The 19,134-nt window shown below is 46.1% G+C and overlaps 1 protein-coding gene across 1 annotated transcript in view; it reads left to right on the top strand.

The window, feature by feature from the left end:
- The window catches only part of LOC115476372 (rap guanine nucleotide exchange factor 6-like), a 274,393-nt gene that overhangs the window by 238,747 nt on the left and 16,512 nt on the right, over positions 1 to 19,134 (top strand). Inside the window, 5 exon segments of the mRNA XM_030212715.1 lie at positions 43 to 66; positions 5,048 to 5,268; positions 7,907 to 8,098; positions 8,706 to 8,840; positions 10,915 to 11,028. Coding sequence (XP_030068575.1) covers positions 43 to 66; positions 5,048 to 5,268; positions 7,907 to 8,098; positions 8,706 to 8,840; positions 10,915 to 11,028 — 686 coding nt within the window.

Here is a 19,134-nt window from a genome sequence, read left to right as displayed (position 1 = left end):
TGTTCAAACACATGCTTCAATGTGTGTGGCTCTTGATTGCAGGAAGAAGAGGTGGAGGAGTTTGGGGTAAGTGTTGAGTAAAGTGGAAAACAAAGATAAAAGGTTTTGTAATTCCATAACCTTGCATCCTCCTCATTAGTGCATGCATCGGAAACAAAGCATGCAGTTTTATTAACCTACCACTTAACTTGTGTAACCAGCTTGTGTCTAGTTATAATTGTGCTGAACTTTTATGTAAGAATTATTGGGCCTCTTAGTTCCTTCTTTCTACTTCTTCTTCCATCTTGGTCCGGAACCAATGCTGGGATCCTGTGGCTACCCAGGGATTTGCCTCTGTCTTAATAGATACACTCTTCCACCTCTTTACCATATGCCACAGTGGGTATAGCATTGGCAGTCCTGAGGCCAGGAGCCATGCACCAGCTTCCAGAGCTCTCTGTTATGGGCTTTAAATCCAGATACCCCCTTAACAATGACCATGATGCCCTTGGGGGTGGGGGAGGCTCTGAATGCTGCAGTTTACAGCGTCCCATACTGCAGCCACACCAGTATGTAGAAGGCCCAGGCCAGGCATCAAAAGTAGACCTCCCCTCAACCACTGGGCTGCACTTTGCAGTAGATTTGCAGTAGATTTAGAATCTTAGAATTACTTTTTTGTGAGGGTTTATCCCAGTTTACATTTGTGGAACAGATCTTGTAGTGAATTAGGACTCTTATCAAGTGCTGTGCATTTTAAACTCAGAGTATGGCGACAGCTTTATTTTCCACCCAGAAGAAACCACTTGCATTCAACTTCACAAATGCAAAATTGTTTGCAGAAACAAATTGGAAACTCTTTCATTTGAAGATCCCTTACTTTCTTACAGTGATGGGGCATCGTACAGGGGCTGATAATGGTGATCTGCTCACGCTGTTAAATTGGCTGACTACAGTTGCAGTTAAATTTTGAAAGAAATGGAAACCCCCTGTAAATCAGACCATGTTACCAAACGACTCCCTTAAATTTTAAGATTAGTAAAATGCATGGAAGCACTAAGACGGGAAAGAAAGCAAATTTTAACTCCCCCCCCCCCCCCCCCCCCCCCCCCAATAAAAAATAGTAGCACAAGGTCTCAGCACACTGATGTACAATTTTTCATATTTCTAACTTTATAATCATATGTATAAATCACCTCTTTTGGAGCATATGTAGAAATGGGCACAATATAAATAAGATAATGAATGTGGATTCTAGTTGAGGGTTTATCAGACTGAGGGTAATTGTAGTACAGATTAACAAGGTTGGTAAGCTGTCACGAAGCACCTAGCCACCCACCTGGGGCTACCTCGCGGTCACTTAGAGGGTCTATCCCCAGCACAGCTCAGGTCTGCCTGCACCTGTCACTTGTGCTCTACACTAGCACCCTCTTCCCACTGACTGGGTCCCAACCACCTCTGGGCGAGTCTTCCACTCTCAAATTATCTTCAGTGATTTCTAGGCTACTGGCTAGATTCCACAGTTCCTAGAAAGCACTCACAGACCCAGCACACAAACCACCAGGAGTTTTAGTTCAGACAAGCAGAGTTAATAAACTAAGAATGTTTATTGACATGGCAAATTATAACAATAAACAGAAAAGGTGCAATCAGCAAAACAATAGCAGGCAACTGAAATAAGGATCAATTATAAAACTAACTAAACATGTGTTTACTATCTAAATAGTACCTGGGGAGATCAGGGCATATAGCTGCTCACAGATTATCTAATATAACTGTTCACAGGGCCTCAGCATAGAGAAAAAGCCAGTACATTCTAGATGAATTTTGGGCTCCTGGGCCAATCGGAGCCCAGCACAAGTTTTAAAAAAATAACTGGCCACATCACTGCAGGTTACCTCTTATCTGTGTTAACTAAAGAAAGAACAGTCATTTCTCTGTAACAGCTTTAAACATAAACATGACCGACCTGTTGGCCAAACTAGAGAAATACACTTCAAGAAATAAATAATGCAGTTTTACAGGCTTCAAACCCACTGTTTTAATAAAGACACGTAGGCACCCAGGCATGTTTATAAAATACCAACACAATGCTTGCAGAAATTGCGAGTAAAAGGAACCCACGCACATTTATACCTCACAGGAGCAGGAGTAAAGTTATGTACATATTTTATAGGCAATGGGCCTGATAATCAGCCCATGGTGAACAGCATTTTGCTGTCTTCTGGCTAACATTACACCAGGAAATTCAATGCCGAGCCATGTCTGGTATATGGAGCCCCCCCCCCCCCCCCCCAAATATAGCCGGTTAAGTGTGACTGCCTTTTATACGGTCCTATTTATTTAACTTTAACTGTTTAATTGCCGACTCCACCCCCAGAATGCCCCCAAAGTAGCTTTTCATCTTGAGCACTAACCAGGTAATTTTCAGCTGCATTTATTCACTTTCAAGTTCCATGAGGGTATTGAAAATTACCTAAAAGAAAAGCAAACTTTGATTCTGAAACCAAGTTGCATCGCATTTGGAGGAGGTTTTTCCAACTGGAGGGGTTCACAGTACTAGGCAGATCCAGTTCTGGTGAAGCTGTAGTGAATCTGGGCAGATTTTTATATAGATTTGCTGGGGAAAATTGACTAACTGAATTACAAGAAGTCCATCAAACTCCACTTGAGCTGTAGTTTGCCTGGTGGTGACACTAACATAGGAAGTGACAGCAGATAAAAGACCTAAATGGTCCATCCAGTCTGCCCAACAGTCACATTCATTATCAATTCAAGGTTTAAACCAACAATGAATGTGTGATTACGTACTTGATCACGATCTTTCTTTGGGATATAAACCGTAGAAGTCCACCCGGCTCTGTCTTTATGTTCCAACTACTGGAGTTGCAGTCAAAGCCCACTCCAGCCTATCCGAATCTGTCATGTCATTGTCAGTCCTAGGTAAGAAAACAGCTTTAGTCTTATAACTGGTTTAATTTGCATTTACATTGAAGAAACTTCTATATTTATTTGGAATATTTGGATTTAAAGGAGAAAAGTTAGATTCTAACTGAATTTGGTTGTTGTATCAAACTGTCATTGCTTGCCCCTCCCACCCAGAGAACTTTTTTGATAGAAGACTTAGCTGACTTACTGGCACTGGGCCCCCCACCCCCAGGGTTTTCTACTTATATTTAGTCAACCCCAAAACCATTAACATTACTCCTCAGTCATACACAGGCAATCTTACAGACTGTTAACCCTATCATAGTAAACCTGTTCATACCCATTCCAATCAATCAAGATGACTTTTATTCTGTGTAATAATTGTGGTGCTTTAGTTCCAAGGCACACCATCTGGAGGCTTAAGGCTTGTCAGAATTCCTTTGCTCCATTACAGCACTGTGATGCTCCAGAAAATAGAATTGGGGTGGAACAAAAAGCAATGAAGGTGTCTCAAGAGAAAAGACATCCACAAAGCACTAACCAGGAAACTGTTGCTTGTAGGGGATTCCATTATCAGGGGTCTAATAAAGTGAAATGCCTTCCAGGATCCTCAGCTACCAGGAATACAAGACAGATACTAACTATAATCAGGGCAGGGCCCTGTTTACTAAGCTGCGCTGTAGGTGTGCAAACATTTAGCATGTGCTAATGATAGAGACACCCATAGGAATATAATTTATTTATTTATTGCCTTTGTATCCCACATTTTCCCACCTATTTGTAGGCTCAATGTGGCTTACAGAGTTTTGTTATGATATATTCATTACAGGGTAACAGATACAATTGGTAGCGTACAAAGATTAAGTAATGGAAGAGTGAAGGGAGGTGTTAGGGAGGATAGTATAGAAGGTGGATTATCATAGCTGGGTGGATTAGTGGGGTAGTTTTGTAAGGTTATGGGTTCTCTTTGTAGGCCTTGTTGAAGAGATGTGTCTTCAAAGATTTGCGAAAGTTATTTCGTCTGTAGTTTTCAGGGCTGTAGGTAGTGCATATAATGGGTGTCTCTATCATTAGCGTGTGCTAATTTTTAGCACACGTTAAAAAGTTTGTGCGGCTTAATAAACAGGGCCCTAAGGAGACTAACACTGATTTTGTTATCCACCTGGGAACATGACCTGGCCAATAATACCCCACTTGTAGCACAGAGCTCTTTTCAAGAGCTGGGAGAGGAGTTAAAACCTTTGGTACAAACAGTAGTTTTTTCTGAAGTACTACCTTCTTTTGGAAAGGGAGAGAGAAGTTTACAAAAACCCATGAATTTCAATAGGTGGCTCAAAGCCTGGTGCCATCAAAAAGGTTTTGGGTACGTGGGAGGATGGGGCAATAAATGGAAGAACAAAAGACTGTATTGTAACAATGGGCTGCATCTCACTGTGGCAGGAAACACACTTTCACCCACACATCCCCCCACATCTCTCTCTACAGTTTGTACTACTGCTTGTTAACATCTCTTGATAGAATGTACTGAAACCATCATGACAAGGTGCACTTTGGCATATAGCTTTTTTTTTTTAGTGGGCGTTTAGACAGTATATGAACAAGGTTCATGTGTGGTATGTTTCTTGGACTCAGAAGAGAAACCAGGATAAGAACAAAAACACCTCAGAAACAGCAAAAAGCAGAGACGGCTGCAGAAAGGAAATCATCACAAAGTCATTCTTTTGTGGTGTGCTAAAACAGAGTAAAAACTCAGTTGTGACCATCAGTGTAGGTGATTTCCAGCAATCTCTCAGTAGAGGCATATTTCCTCTGAGCCTTATTCCCCTTCCTACCTTCATAAGAGCCTTTCTTCTCTTTTTAAATGTATCTTACGTAAAACTACTAGGTTCAAATCCAGAGTGGGAGGCAGCTTGGAAACCACTGTGATAAAGCATCCGTGTATGATTGAAATATCGGTATCTATTTTATTACTTATGTCGAAGGCTGCTAATCCTCTTAACTCATTTGCATCAGCATGTGTGAACATTAACTACCGAAGTATTGATACTGATTTGCTCTCCATTGGTGACATCTTAAGTTCTTTCCACCCTGCAACTGGACGGAACTTGACGAGCTGATTTTATTTTTTTCTGGTTATTTCTAGGTCACTCAGCCAAGGCAGCACAAATTCAAACATGCTGGACGTGCAAGGAGCCGCTCACAAGAAACGTGCTCGGCGAAGCTCGTTGCTCAATGCCAAGAAGCTGTACGAGGATGCACAGATGGCTCGGAAGGTGAAGCAGTATCTCTCCAACCTGAACGTAGAGACAGACGAGGAGAAGTTTCAGCTCATGTCACTACAGTGCGAACCGGCATACAGTACATGTGAGTAACGGTCCTCCTGCCAAGTAGCAGCTGCCTAGTCACAAGCTTTTATTTTTACGGTGATGGTGTCTTTTGCATTATACTGGCAAGGAAGTTATCTGGCGGTGGTTAGGTATGTTTAGAGATCACACTGTTCTCTTCCCCCGTCACATCTCGAGTTCAAAAGCTCATTAATGGAATCCCTCTTTGGATTCTTTTCATGCCAGTTGAGCAAAAAGCATCACAACCTCCGTTCAGTCACATTTGCTCTTGGATTCATATGGCAGTTAAGACTGTTCATTAAGGGTTTGTTTCAAAGTGAAACATCACAAGATACTTAAAAACCATCTGCCATCCTCTTTGTACCACATGAGGATTAAGATGGTGTAAATTAAATTTTTTTAAGATCTCTCATTTTTGTTTATATAATTTGAAACAAGAACCATTACTTAAATCATAAGAGTTCTAACAACAGGAAAAAATTAAATAAGAGAGAGAAAAAAAAAAGACAACAGAGACATAAATCCGTTTGCGATTCCATCTCAGTACTGAGAACAGATGCTGGTGGCTTATAGATTAATTTTAGCATTCTGTCACTCATTTTAAAATATAGAGGGCAGGGCCTCTGAGAGGGGAGGCAGGGGGGGCAAAATTCCCCAGGCCCGAGCCTCCAAGGGGGGCTCGTCGCCGGGGTCTCTCTCTCTTTCTCCTGCTCCTGACGGGACCCAGGTTATCGCGTCCCGACAGGAGCAGGAGAGAGAAAACTCCGGCGCCAGGCTGCCCCTTGCATTGCCTGCCTAGCAGCTGTTGGACCCTCAGGCTGCGCATGCTCAGTTTAGAGACTGAGCATGTGCAACCTGAGGAAAGCAGTCGCAGGGGCAGGCAATGCTGAGCAGAGGAAGGAGCTGCGCTGCCTGCAGCTGGCGGGGCCAGCCAAGGTACTTCGGGTGGGCGGGGGCGATGATGATTCTGTGGGGGTGGGGCGGCGGCGATGCTGGGGGGATGAGGGGTGGCAATGGTGTTCCTGCCCCAGGCCCAGCTCACTCTCTCAGCGGCCCTGATAGAGGGGTACAATGAAATAAAACAAAGGGTCTGGATCGACAGTCCACCTGCAGATACAATGGGGAAAGTTTTAATGAATCAGAACTAATGTGTATTTACTGCAGAATCTAGGCAATGCTTGGAATACCTGTGTTTTTATTTTGGAATTTCTGCATGATTGGAATAATTTCTCATATTTCTTTTTCTTTTGTTCTGTTCTGGTTCTGTGTTTTTTCTTTTCTGCCCTTTTTGCATTCCTGGTTCCATGGTGAAGGCTTGAAGGACCTTGTATATGGAACTGTCACTGTGGCTTCCCTGTGCTAAACCCCTCCGCCTGCTGCACACTAACTACATCCTGTGTCCCCCCCCAATAGTGCAGTGTTAATCAGCAAGCACATTTCTCCCACGTATATGTATAAACCAGTGTAGCCATTCCTATACAGCAAGTGCTTAAAAGTATGTAGATGACATACGTTTTTTTTTTGTTTAAAGGGCAAAGGCATTTGACCTTAAATCTAAGTGACGTGATGTATGGTGAGAAAAGAAATCTTAGGAAAAAAAAATCCCAGAAACTGAGATAGCAAACTTGGGTAGCTTACCCCAAAATAAAAAGTTAGATTGACAACCGTGGTCCTTTATGTCATAGTTTACTGGATAATAAAACATGCAGGTTTTGTAATAATGGTATAAAAAAGTAATCTTTCTATCTAAAGCATTGCATATTTAAAAAAAGAAAAGAAAAAAAGATGGGGGGGGGGGGGGGGGGGGGAAATGGCCCAAACTATGAAGAGAGCCTGTTGCAGCTGTCTGTGCAGAGCTACAGGCAGAGAGGTAGGAGAGAAGTACCTGTTATTCCTGCTGCATGGAGTTACCGAAGCCCAGGGCTCATCAGGCCTGCTGCTCAGGATGTTGGGTTTTTGTCTTGCTCAAAACGCTGTAGTTGCTAGTGTGGGAAGTAGTAGAACCAGGGACTGATCTTCTGAGCTTTGTTTTCTTCCCCATTGACACAACATAGGAAAAAACCTTAGTAAATGAGGCCCTTTATCAGGAAAATGTAGCAGTGTTGACTAAGGGGGTAAGTAAAAGAAAATCGATAAAAGCAATTTAGTTTGGATTAGAACCAAGTTAAATGCACAATGTTACAAGCTAGAGCTGAAAAAGACTGCAGGGTATTTGGGCTAAGCATTTTTTTTCCCTATAAAGTGAGAAAAAACCCTTAGTAAGCAATTGAAATACAAGTACGCCACTTAGTGGAAGATTTGAGAAGGCACACACAAGCCACATTTTTCAAGGTTATGGCACTTTTTGACCTCTGGTTTTTGCCTTTATTTTAAAATGTTAGAAGTGTGTTGTAAAACTTAAAAAAAAAAACACTCTTTGTTTGAATCCAGCTCAATTTAAAGCCCTAAAGCTTTAAAATCTAAACTATTAATAGAGAAATACAATTTTGTTAATTAGGATAATTGTCTTTGACCCACCCTGCTTCCTTTGCCATGTACATTGTCGTTTGCTTTTCCTTATACAGCTGTTTCTGTGATTTTCTTGTCTTCAGTGGGAATATAATAATCTTGCAGGTAACAGAACGCAAGATTACTTATTTCCTGTTTGTCCATAACAGTGACCAAGAACTTAAGTGAACGAAGGTCGGCAAAATCCGCAGAAATGTCTCCTGTACCTTTGAGGTCGGGCGGCCAGACCATGAAGTCCCACATACTCCAGCAAAATCGAGTGAGCCAAGCCCTCCAGGTCCCAGCTGTCAATTTGTACCCAATTAGAAAGAAGGGGCCCGCCAAGGACCACACTTTGAGTAGTAAGTATTTGTAAGCTGATCTTGGAGAATATTCATGAGAGAGATTTGCATGCACTGCCTCCACTGCATGCAAATCTCTCTCACGAATGTTTAGGTGTCCTGAAAACCTGACTGACTTGGGGTGCCTCCAGGACCAGGTTTGGGAACCACTGCCCTCGTCCCTATACCCAGTGAAGTCATCATCTAAAGTTTTGCACCTGGGGACTTGCCCAAGGTCACAAGGAGCCACAGTGGGAATTAAACCCATTTACCCTGATTTTCAGCCCACTGCAGTACTCGGCTGTGGACCTTATACCAGGGTTGCTTCTACAATCCTGAAATCATTGACCCTGAATTCAGCCACTAGATGTCATTCCTAGACAAACACACTGACTGACACACTCCCTAACCAGGGCTTATGAACCCCAGGGAGCGGAAGGCTTAGTGCAAACTTTGAACCTAACTGCGTGGCAGTGTACAACACTTACGGCCTGAGTGACCCAGCCAGCTGAACGTCTGTATTTTAAAATATATTCCAGGTCTTGTCTGAAGAAAATTCACAGGAGTGAGCGGTGTGTGTCATATGCATGTCTGGCATACAGGCATTTTAATCATTTTATTTCTTCAGGCACAGGTTCTCCCCAGAAGTCACTCTGTGTGGCAGAGGAGGGAGGTGGCAAGAAACATGCCGAAGACACCATTTCCCTCGTATCTTCCTTGCACTCTAGTCCCCCTGCGTCACCCCAGAATACTCAGCGCAAAGGTAACGCCTCACATAATGTGAGATTTCCCACAGATGAGATTCGTGCTATGTGTTATAGGCTGCCATGACAAACTTGTTCCTGTTTCAGCCCCAGTCACATTTTTCAGTGTACAAATTTAATTGTTAACGTTTTGCTGTGTCACAGCCTTAAGCCTTTTTTTTGTTTGTTTTGAGACTTTATTGAAAATCATACCAGCATAGACAGAAATACCCAATAATCCTCTCCCTCCTCTTCCCCTCAAATCACAGCCCCACGGCCTGGCAACTCCCCCCCCTCTAAACCTCCTCCTTCTTGGTGTACCTCGTCACCTTTGCACCTGAGCATGTGCTCTACATTAGCACCCTCCTCCCACCGACTGGGTCCCAACTGCCTCTGGGCAAATCTCCCACTCTCAAGTTATCCCCAGTGATTTCTAGGTTACTGAGACCACACTCCTAGTGGTCCCACAGTTCCTAGAAAGCACTCACAGACCCAACACACAAATCACTAGGATTCTTAGTCAGTCCAGACAAGCAGTCAAATAAACTTCAAAAATTGTCATAAAAGGTTTTGAACAGTGAACTAGAAAAACAGATGGGAAATAACAAGCAAATAGCAGGTAACTGAATAGGGATCAATTATAAAACTATCTAAACATTTTATCAGTACCTGGATAGTGCCTGGGAAGTACAGGAAATATAGCTGCTCACAAGTAACAGAATATAACTGCTCAGGGTCTCAGTAACGAGGTCTTTCTCTCTTTACTTCCAAACTGAGATTGGGGGGGGGGGGAAATCCAGTATTTCCAGACTGAATTTGAGCTCCTGGGCCAATCAGAGCCAAGAACAATAGCTTTTAAAAGTAGCTGGCCGCATCATTGCAGGTTACTTCCTCTTTATGTGAAGGAACAGTCATTTCTCTGTAAAACATAAAACATGCACCACCTGCTGGCCAAACTAGAGAAATACAATTGAAGAAATAATACAGTTTACAGGCTTACAGACCCACTGTTTTGTCACAGGGGAATTCTCACAGAATTTACAAACCCACTACTATTATTAGGAATCAAGTCTTATCATTGGTTTCCATGTTGGAATTAAGAAAGAACCAGTGGAAAAAATTTCCTATAGGAGAAAAACGATTGGTTCCAAAAATAATCCTCTAGTTTTTAATTACAACCAGAAACAGTGAATGGATGTGCGTTACTAAACTCAAAACATTTTACAAAACTGTCCCCTATAGTAAAGGGTTTCCAACATGGAAACCAATGATAAGACTTGACTGATAATAGTAGTGGGTTTGTGAGAATTCCCCTCTTGGAGGTTTGAGGTTTCATTTCTTTATTTCATTATAGTAGTAAACACCAGATCTATGATTGGGTGATGTCTTCATCAACAAACTTTATTTATTTACCATGTATATCTGGGCCATCTGTGTACAGAGGACCCGATCAGGTTTTGTAGCTGTTAGTACTTCAGAGATACCTGCTGCCATTTTCACTGTTAGGGGCTGCAAAGGCTGAGTCTGCCCTCAAGTTTCCAGATGGTTAATGTGGTTATTAAGAGCTTCATTATTTATTTATTTTACAGTTTATATACCACCCTATGCAGAGGTACTGGACGGTTTGCAAAACACCAATCATATTCGAATAAGCAAAAAATGGTAAAACAAACCACATCCAAGAATAGACAAATATAAATACAAAAAAAAAAAGATAAATTAAAAATATGCCTTTGAAACTTAAGCCAACAACTAAAAGCCTGTTGAAACAAAAATGCTTTCACCAACTTCTAAAAAAGGAAATAGCTTTTCATATTGTCCAGTTTGTAAACTGAGAGAGAGAAGAGAGTACATGCAAAATCAAATAATCCATCGGTGGTTTAGGCACTCAAATTCTCGAGTAATTCTTGATTAAAAAACAAAGCTGCTGCTGCTTTGAAGTTACAGAGCCAATGCATATTTTGTTAACACTAATATTTCATTGTAGAAGGGCAGTAATATCTTATCAGATGCAAATGTCATGCTGAGTTACCTTCAGCACAGGCTTTTTGCCCAGTGTTTCCCTGTTTGATTTTATTTCACTTTATATTTCAGCTGATAACGTCGCAAGGTCGGAGAACTGCAGCCAGATAAACTTGTCTGGATCCTCCTTGTCGCTGGCCAGCGAGACCAGTCATAAGAGCAACGGGCAGCGCAGCTATGGAATAGGTGGGAGTTTCTTGCAAAAGAAAATCCAGCTGATCACTGGCAGGGCAGCACAGGACACAGGCTGTAGCGAAAGAGTTGCCAAGGAGGAAGATGCAGAGCAGGCAGGACGAGCGATATGCAAACCTAGGAAAAGAATAAGATCCCCCTTCGGACGATTCAGGGAAAGGAGCTTTTCCAGGGACAGACTAGTTTCTCCTGATAAATTGGAAACAGGCAGCAGTGGAGCAGCAGGAAGATGTGAACAGGACAATGTTACAGCATTGCACAGGCACGAGGAGGACAGTGAATTCTCTTCTGCAGTTAGTAGTATCCAGGGTAACAGTCATGCCTGTGCCTGGCTGTGTCCTCAGCTAAGGACTAAGAGGAGAAAGACCGTCTAAAATGTGGCCTGTTCCTTTTTTACCTGGTCATGCTTTTCTATCTAGGAAAGGAAGAAAATGTATTTTAAATAAAATGTGAAAATGGGATGGAGACAGCGCAGGACTCTGCAGACTTATCATTACTGAGACAGCACAGGGCAGGACTCCATTTAAAAACAAAACAAAACTGTTTCTGTGTTAAATACCAGTGTACAGGGCTTGATGAAGAGGTTTGGGACACTTTGAGGCTCATTTTCAAAGCACTTACCCTTACAAAGTTCCATAGTAACCTATGGAACTTTGTAAGGCTAAGTGCTTTGAAAATACGCCTCTTTATATCTCTAAGCAAAAGGCTTATGAAATTACCCTTCAAATGCCTTCTTTGTAGCTAAATGAAATATGTATCGAAAAATATCTTTTGCAACAAACAGCTTAAGTTAAGAAAATTACATTATGCTGAGATACTAAGAATCAACACAGAAATCAGCTATTTCCATATCATCAAGCTGATCAATCCATAGACTGGTGGGTTGTGTCCATCTACCAGCAGGTGGAGATAGAGAGCAAACTTTTGCCTCCCTATATGTGGTCATGTGCTGCCGGAAACTCCTCAGTATGTTCTCTATCTCAGCAGGTGGTGGTCACACACAGCAGCAGCTCTGGCTAGGCCTCCAAGCCTAATCCTTAGGTTTTGTTGAGGCCTGGGGTTGAGGGCTCTTTTGAGCAAGTGCAAACCTGGTGGTGCCAGGTCCCTCCTTTTCTCCCCCCTCCCGCTGGCTCCGTTAAAAAAAAAAAAAAAAAAAATATATTTTTAAACGTCTTTAAAGGCGTTTAATTCGACGTTTCTTTAAACGTTCATTGCAGCTACTCACTGGGACACCAGTTCGTTACAGCTCGGAGCGGCAAGCAGGTAATTTTACCTTTTTATAGCGGGCAGGGGGTTCCCCGATTCTTCTCCTCGTGGCAATGGCGTCGGAGGGCGAGGGCGCAAGGGTCGCTCCCCGGATCGCTGGAGCGCTTCTAGAGGGGATGCGGGGGTTTTACAACCTGATTCGCCCTTGATGGGTGATAGTTTAGTGACCGATGAATGTCCCGGTCGTTCCTCCGGCGTGGCGGTTTTTTCCCGCCATAAACGCCCATCCCCCGCTCCTCGCCTCCGCCATCTTGGCCGGCCACGCGGCTTGGACGGCTTCTTCGGGGCCGCCCTTGAGGTTGGAGACATTAATGCCATGAACGCCCTTAATTTGGGCGACGGCACAAAAGCGGCTAAAGTTAAGCGCCGTTCTTCCCGCGCGGCTCCTTCACGGAGTTTCGCGCCGGACGCCATTTTGGATGCGCAGCATGTCTCTCCCCCGCTATTGCGAGCGCCGGTTGAGAGTGCGTCTAGGGCTGTTGCCCAGGCTGCGGAAGTGCACAGTCTGGGGGGTTTCTCCCCCGAGTTTGTTTTGCTGCTGCATCAGGCTTTCCTCATGCAAAACGCTGCCCCTGCTCCCTCTTCTGATAAAGAGGTTGAGGTTCCCAGAGGTAAACGCCCTCGGGTTGATTTCCAGGCCTTGGAGGACTTTTGTCTCCTCCGATGTAGATGAGGGCAGCGTGTCTGAGGTCTCCCAACGATCCTTTGCGGATTCCTTGGAGGAGATAGATCCCCGCTCGGATGGAGCGGATGACCCCTCTGCAGCGCGGCTTTTTAGCCCAGAGGATTTGCCCAACCTGTTGTTACAGGCCATGGACACTTTGAAGATTTCCTCTCCGGAGGACGTCTCTCCCTCAGCCCCTGTTGGCTCTGCCATTATGCTGGGGACGAAGCGCCCGCCTAGAACCTTCCACGTGCATGATGCCATGCACACCTTAATTGCGGCTCAATGGGATGTCCCGGAAACGAGCCTTAAAGTGGCTAGGGCTATGTCCCGCCTCTATCCTTTGGCTGTGAGTGAACGTGAGGCCTATCTGTGGCCTACCGTGGATTCTTTAATCACTGCGGTGACTAAGAAAACGGCGTTGCCGGTGGAAGGTGGCACGGCCCTAAAGGACGCCCAAGACAGAAGATTGGAGGCGGCCTTAAGGTCGTCCTTGGAGGCAGCTGCTTTAAGTTTGCAGGCCTCAGTTTGCGGCTCCTATGTGGCCAGGGCGTGCCGGACTATGGTGCAGCGGGCTTCCCCCTCGGATCATTCCTTGAGGGCTGATTGGCTGGCCCTGGAATCGGGCTTAGCCTATTTGGCAGACTTGCTGTATGATGTCTGGAGAGCCTCAGCTAAAGGCATGGCTCAGACAGTCTCTGCGCGGCGGTGGCTTTGGCTGAAACATTGGTCTGCTGACCACGCCTCTAAATCCCGCCTGGCTAGATTGCCTTTTAAAGGCAAGCTGCTCTTTGGGGTCGAGCTGGACAAAATCGTGACCGATCTCGGCACGTCTAAGGGCAAGAAATTACCAGAGGTCAGGGCTCGGGTTAGTACTCGTCCCGATACCTCCATACCGCCCGGGCAAGTCGGGTTCCTCTGCCCCCTCTTCCTTCAAGAGGAATTTCTCCCCCAAGCAGCATTCCTTTCGCAGAGACCGCCGTCCCGGAGGTGCTCCCTCCGGTCCTCCCCCAGGGTCTCGTACCCAATGACGGGGCCTTGGTCCACGCCCCAGTGCAGATTGGAGGACGGCTGTCCTCATTTCTGGGCGAGTGGACCACTATAACTTCAGACGCGTGGGTGCTGGAAGTCATCAGAGACGGCTACAAGCTAGAGTTCTGCCAACCCTTAAGAGACGGGTTTGTACTCTCTCCCTGCAAGTCTCCGGTCAAGCTGTGGTAGTGCAGCAGACCTTGGACAACCTGATCCGCCTGGGTGCGGTCGTTCCGGTGCCAAAAAATCAGATTGGCAAGGGACGTTACTCCATTTACTTTGTGGTTCCAAAGAAAGGAGGTTCTGTCCGGCCTATCCTCGACCTCAAAGGGGTCAATCGGGCCTGGAAAGTGAGGCACTTTCGCATGGAGACTCTCCGCTCTGTTATAGCGGCAGTGAAGGCAGGAGAGTTCTTGGCTTCCTTGGACATCAAGGAAGCGTACCTGCATATTCCCATCTGGCCTCCTCTCCAACGCTTTCTGCGTTTTACAGTCCTGAGACGACACTTCCAGTTCAGAGCCCTCCCTTTCGGGTTGGCTACTGCTCCGCGGACCTTTTCCAAAGTAATGGGGGTCATAGCGGCCTTCCTGCTAAAGGAAGGAGTACAAGTCCATCCTTATCTGGACGACTGGTTGATCCGAGCCCCCTCTTATGCAGAGTGCGGCAAAGCTATGGACCGGGTAGTTGCTCTTTTGAGCTCCCTGGGATGGATCATCAACTGGAAGAAGAGCCAGCTGCGCCCGACTCAGTCCCTGGTGTATCTTGGAGTTCGATTCGACACCCAAGTGGGCAGAGTGTTCCTGCCAGACAATCGGATTGTCAAGCTTCAGGCTCAGGTGGACTAGTTCCTAGTAGCCTCTCCTATTCGGGCTTGGGACTACGTGCAGCTGTTGGGCTCTATGACGGCCACGATGGAAGTAGTGCCCTGGGCCAGGGCTCATATGAGACCACTACAGCTATCTCTGCTGCTGCGCTGGACTCCGATGTCGGAGGATTATGCTGTGCGCCTTCCCGTGGACCCAGCAGTGCGCAAGGCGCTGAGCTGGTGGACGCAGACAGACAAGTTGTCTGCAGGATTGCCTCTGGTGACCCCGGAGTGGATTGTCGTCACGACAGACGCCTCTTTGATGGGCTGGGGAGCCCACTGCTTGGGAAGGACAGCGCAGGGGCTCTAGTCTCCTGCAGAGGCAAGTGGTCTATCAACCTCCTGGAACTCAGAGCCATTCGCTTGGTGTTATTGGAGTTCATCCCGGTACTCGTGTTGAAGCCTGTACGGGTCCTGTCGGACAATGCCACGGCTGTGGCCTATATCAACCGCCAGGGAGGTACCAGAGCGCCCCTCTAGCCAAGGAGGCTATGAGTCTTTGCCAGTGGGCGGAAGCGAACCTGGAGCAGCTTTCAGCGGCCCACATTGCCGGAGTCATGAATGTCAAGGCGGACTTTCTCAGTCGCCATACCTTGGAGCCCGGAGAGTGGCAACTATCTGCTCAGGCGTTCTTGGACATCACGAAGCGCTGGGGCCAGCCGAGCCTAGATCTGATGGCGTCATCGGCCAATGGCCAAGTGCCGCGCTTTTTCAGCAGAGGACGGGACCCTCGATCCCTGGGAGTAGATGCTCTTCTCCAACAGTGGCCGACACAAGAGCTCCTCTATGTGTTCCCGCCCTGGCCCATGTTGGGCAGGGTGCTAGACCGGGTGGCAAAGCATCCCGGCAGGGTAATCCTGGTGGGTCCGGATTGGCCCAGACGTCCCTGGTATGCGGACTTGTTCAGGCTCTCAGTCGACGATCCTCTGCGGCTGTCAGTGGAGCAGGGCCTGTTACATCAGGGTCCCGTGGTGATGGAGGATCCCTCTCCCTTTGGTCTTACGGCCTGGCTATTGAGCGGCAGCGTCTGAGGAAGAAGGGCTTCTCAGACAAGGTCATCGCCACTATGCTGAGAGCGAGGAAGCGCTCTACTTCTACTGCTTACGCCAGGGTTTGGCGTATCTTTGCAGCATGGTGTGAAGCAGGCTCACTTTCTCCCTTCACTGCTCCAATTTCTTCAGTGTTGGCGTTCCTGCAAGAAGGTCTGGAGAAAGGCCTGTCGCTCAGTTCCCTTAAAGTCCAGGTAGCGGCTCTGGCTTGCTTCAGGGGCCGCCTGAAGGGTGCTTCCCTGGCTTCGCAGCCAGATGTGGTGCGCTTTCTCAAGGGAGTTAATCACCTGCGCCCTCCTCTGCACTCAGTGGTGCCTGCGTGGAATCTCAACCTGGTGCTAAGAGCATTGCAGAAGCCGCCTTTGGAACCCTTGTCGAGGGCATCTCTGAAAGACCTGACGTTGAAAGCAGTCTTTTTGGTGGCTATCACTTCAGACAGAAGAGTTTCCGAGCTCCAGGCGCTCTCATGTCGAGAGCCTTTTCTGCAGTGCACTGAGGCAGGAGTGACTATTCGCACAGTGCCTTCCTTCCTGCCCAAGATTGGTTCTCGCTTCCATGTGAATCAGCAGCTCTGTCTCCCTTCCTTTCGTAGGGAGGACTACCCAGAGGAGTACTCCGCTCTTGAATATCTGGATGTGAGACGAGTCATCATCAGATACTTGGAAGTGACCAATGATTTCCGGAAATCGGATCATCTGTTTGTCCTGTTTGCAGGTCCTCGTAAGGGTCTGCAGGCTGCTAAGCCTACAGTGGCAAGATGGGTCCAGGAAGCCATTGCAGCGGCTTATGTGGCCGCAGGGAAGGTGCCGCCTATCCAGCTGAAGGCTCACTCCACGAGAGCTCAGGCGGCCTCGATGGCAGAGGCCGGATCCGTCTCCTTGGAAGAGATATGCAAGGCGGCAACGTGGGCTTCGGCTCATACATTCTCCAAGCATTACCATTTGACTGTGGCTGCATGGGCGGAGGCCCGGTTTGGAGCTTCAGTGTTGAGGTCAGGGATTTCTATGTCCCGCCCTGGGTGAGTACTGCTTCGGTACATCCCACCAGTCTATGGATTGATCAGCTTGATGATATGGAAGGTAAAATTATGTATAATCATACCTGATAATTTTCTTTCCATTAATCATAGCTGATCAATCCATAGCCCCTCCCAGATATCTGTACTGTTTATATTCTGGTTGAATTTTAGGTTCAAGTTTAGCCTTCAGTTACTTCAGGAGGACTTCGTGTTCAAGTTCTTCTTTCACTTGGATTCTTCAAGAGTTGAGACGACTTTGTGTTACAGTGAGCTGCTGCATTCCTCTCCCCTCCGTTTTACGGGGCTGGATTGAGACATAAATTCTGCCGGCACTCCCTCCCGCTTCGTGCGGCTGTAGGGCAGCTTTGTACCCCTCCCGCTTCGGCGGTGTTAGGGTCAGTCAGCTCCTCCCGCGGTTGCGGTTGCAGGATAAGCCAGATCCCCCCACATCGGCGGGTGTGGTGTCCCTCCCCCGCTCCGCGGGGATGAGCTGGACGGATTCCCCTCCCCCACTTGTGTGGGGATGAGCTGGGTTAATTCCCCTCCCCCGTTTCGGCGGTGGTGAGCTGGGCAGAGTGTCCCTTCGTGGGTGTAATTCTCTAAGTGCTGAGTCCTGCGGATGGAGCTTTGATATCGACATACTGAGGAGTTTCCGGCAGCACATGACCACATATAGGGAGGCAAAAGTTTGCTCTCTATCTCCACCTGCTGGTAGATGGACACAACCCACCAGTCTATGGATTGATCAGCTATGATTAATGGAAAGAAAATTATCAGGTATGATTATACATAATTTTACCTTGCTTGATACAATCTAGTGATATAAAGTTCCATTGAGCACTATATCCTTTTTTCTAACAGTGGCCAATCTGGGTCAAAAGTATGTGGCAGGTACCCAAAGAATAGGTCCATTCCTTGGTGCTTGATACTTTAAATTATGTTTCTGCAATGTTTAGTTGATTGTGGTACCATCCAGCAAAGTAATAGTGAAAAGAAAAGTGGGCAGATAAGGAGACGTGATTTTATGGCATCACAGGTCATGGGGTTGCAAGGCCTGTACACGTAGGCTACAGTGACCCAGAAACCATCCAGATGAATACTGGCAGGATGGTGGTGGCGAGGTACTGCACATGTTGGCACAGCCTAGATGGACCATGCAGGTCTTTATCTGCTGTCATCTACTATGTATGTTACTATCCAGCAAGGCCACTGTGCTTGGCCATAACTCATTAGTTCTGACAGCTATTCAGTTAATTATGAAGCTTGGTGGTAAGACATAGTTGGTAGGGGAGGGGGGTGGCTTGGTTGTTAAATTAAATATGGAAGCTTGTATGCTTCAACCCCAGGACAAAAGAGGAAGATGACACAAATTAACTTGGTTAGGAGCAGTTTCCTGCAGGTGGTCACACTGTATAACTGGCAACGGGGTTGGGTCTTTAGCGTTGCAGGTGAGACCAAGTGGGGTAGCCTGGATGGGTCAGTCGTCTGTCATCATCTCAATCTGTTATTGGTGGGATGGAGTATTCCGAACTTGTGGTAGAGAAGCCTAACAGTGGGGTTCATAAAGCAGCCTTTGCTGGGCAGATCACCATTGTACCATGTCAAGCAGGGTCAGTGTCTGCTTGAGAAGCCTTTCCGCCACAAAGCGTCGGGTCGTAGCCTGGTTAATATTCCCAAACAAAGACCAGTATCTGCCATGTAGTAGCCACCATAACATTTAGCCGTTTTAAGAGTTGGCAATTTGTTAGCAGTCCATATGCCATTAAAAATAGGTAGAAGAACACAATTTTCAGTCCTTATGATGATATGTTTTAGGCTTAGCCTTCTCTTTGTAGCTTGTCTTAGGGTGTTCTATGTAGTTTCCTTTAAGCCTGTGGTACGTGGGATTGTTACGATATCAAACTGGGTTAACCTTCATAGGACAAGATAATGCTTTTAAAGGGTTAAATATCCCAGTACATGTTAATTCATCAGTTGTTTATATTTTGCAATATACAGAGAGTACCACAATGCATAATTTCTGCAAAACACAGATATTTCTGTCCTAGACGTCATATTTATAAAATAAAAGAATTTAATATTTTTTGGTGAACCTTGCCTGAGAAAGATATATTGAGCTTTCTACCAAGTGTGCAGGCTGAACTAGTTCATATGTTTCTGCTTTTCAGGCTAGTAGTAGGTGACCCCTCTGTATTGGACTAACCCA

The sequence above is a fragment of the Microcaecilia unicolor genome, chromosome 8, assembly GCF_901765095.1.
Source record: "Microcaecilia unicolor chromosome 8, aMicUni1.1, whole genome shotgun sequence".
Classification (NCBI taxonomy): Eukaryota; Metazoa; Chordata; class Amphibia; order Gymnophiona; family Siphonopidae; genus Microcaecilia; species Microcaecilia unicolor.
The sequence above is the reverse complement of the archived record's forward strand: the minus strand, read 5'-3'. Positions and strand labels throughout refer to the sequence as shown.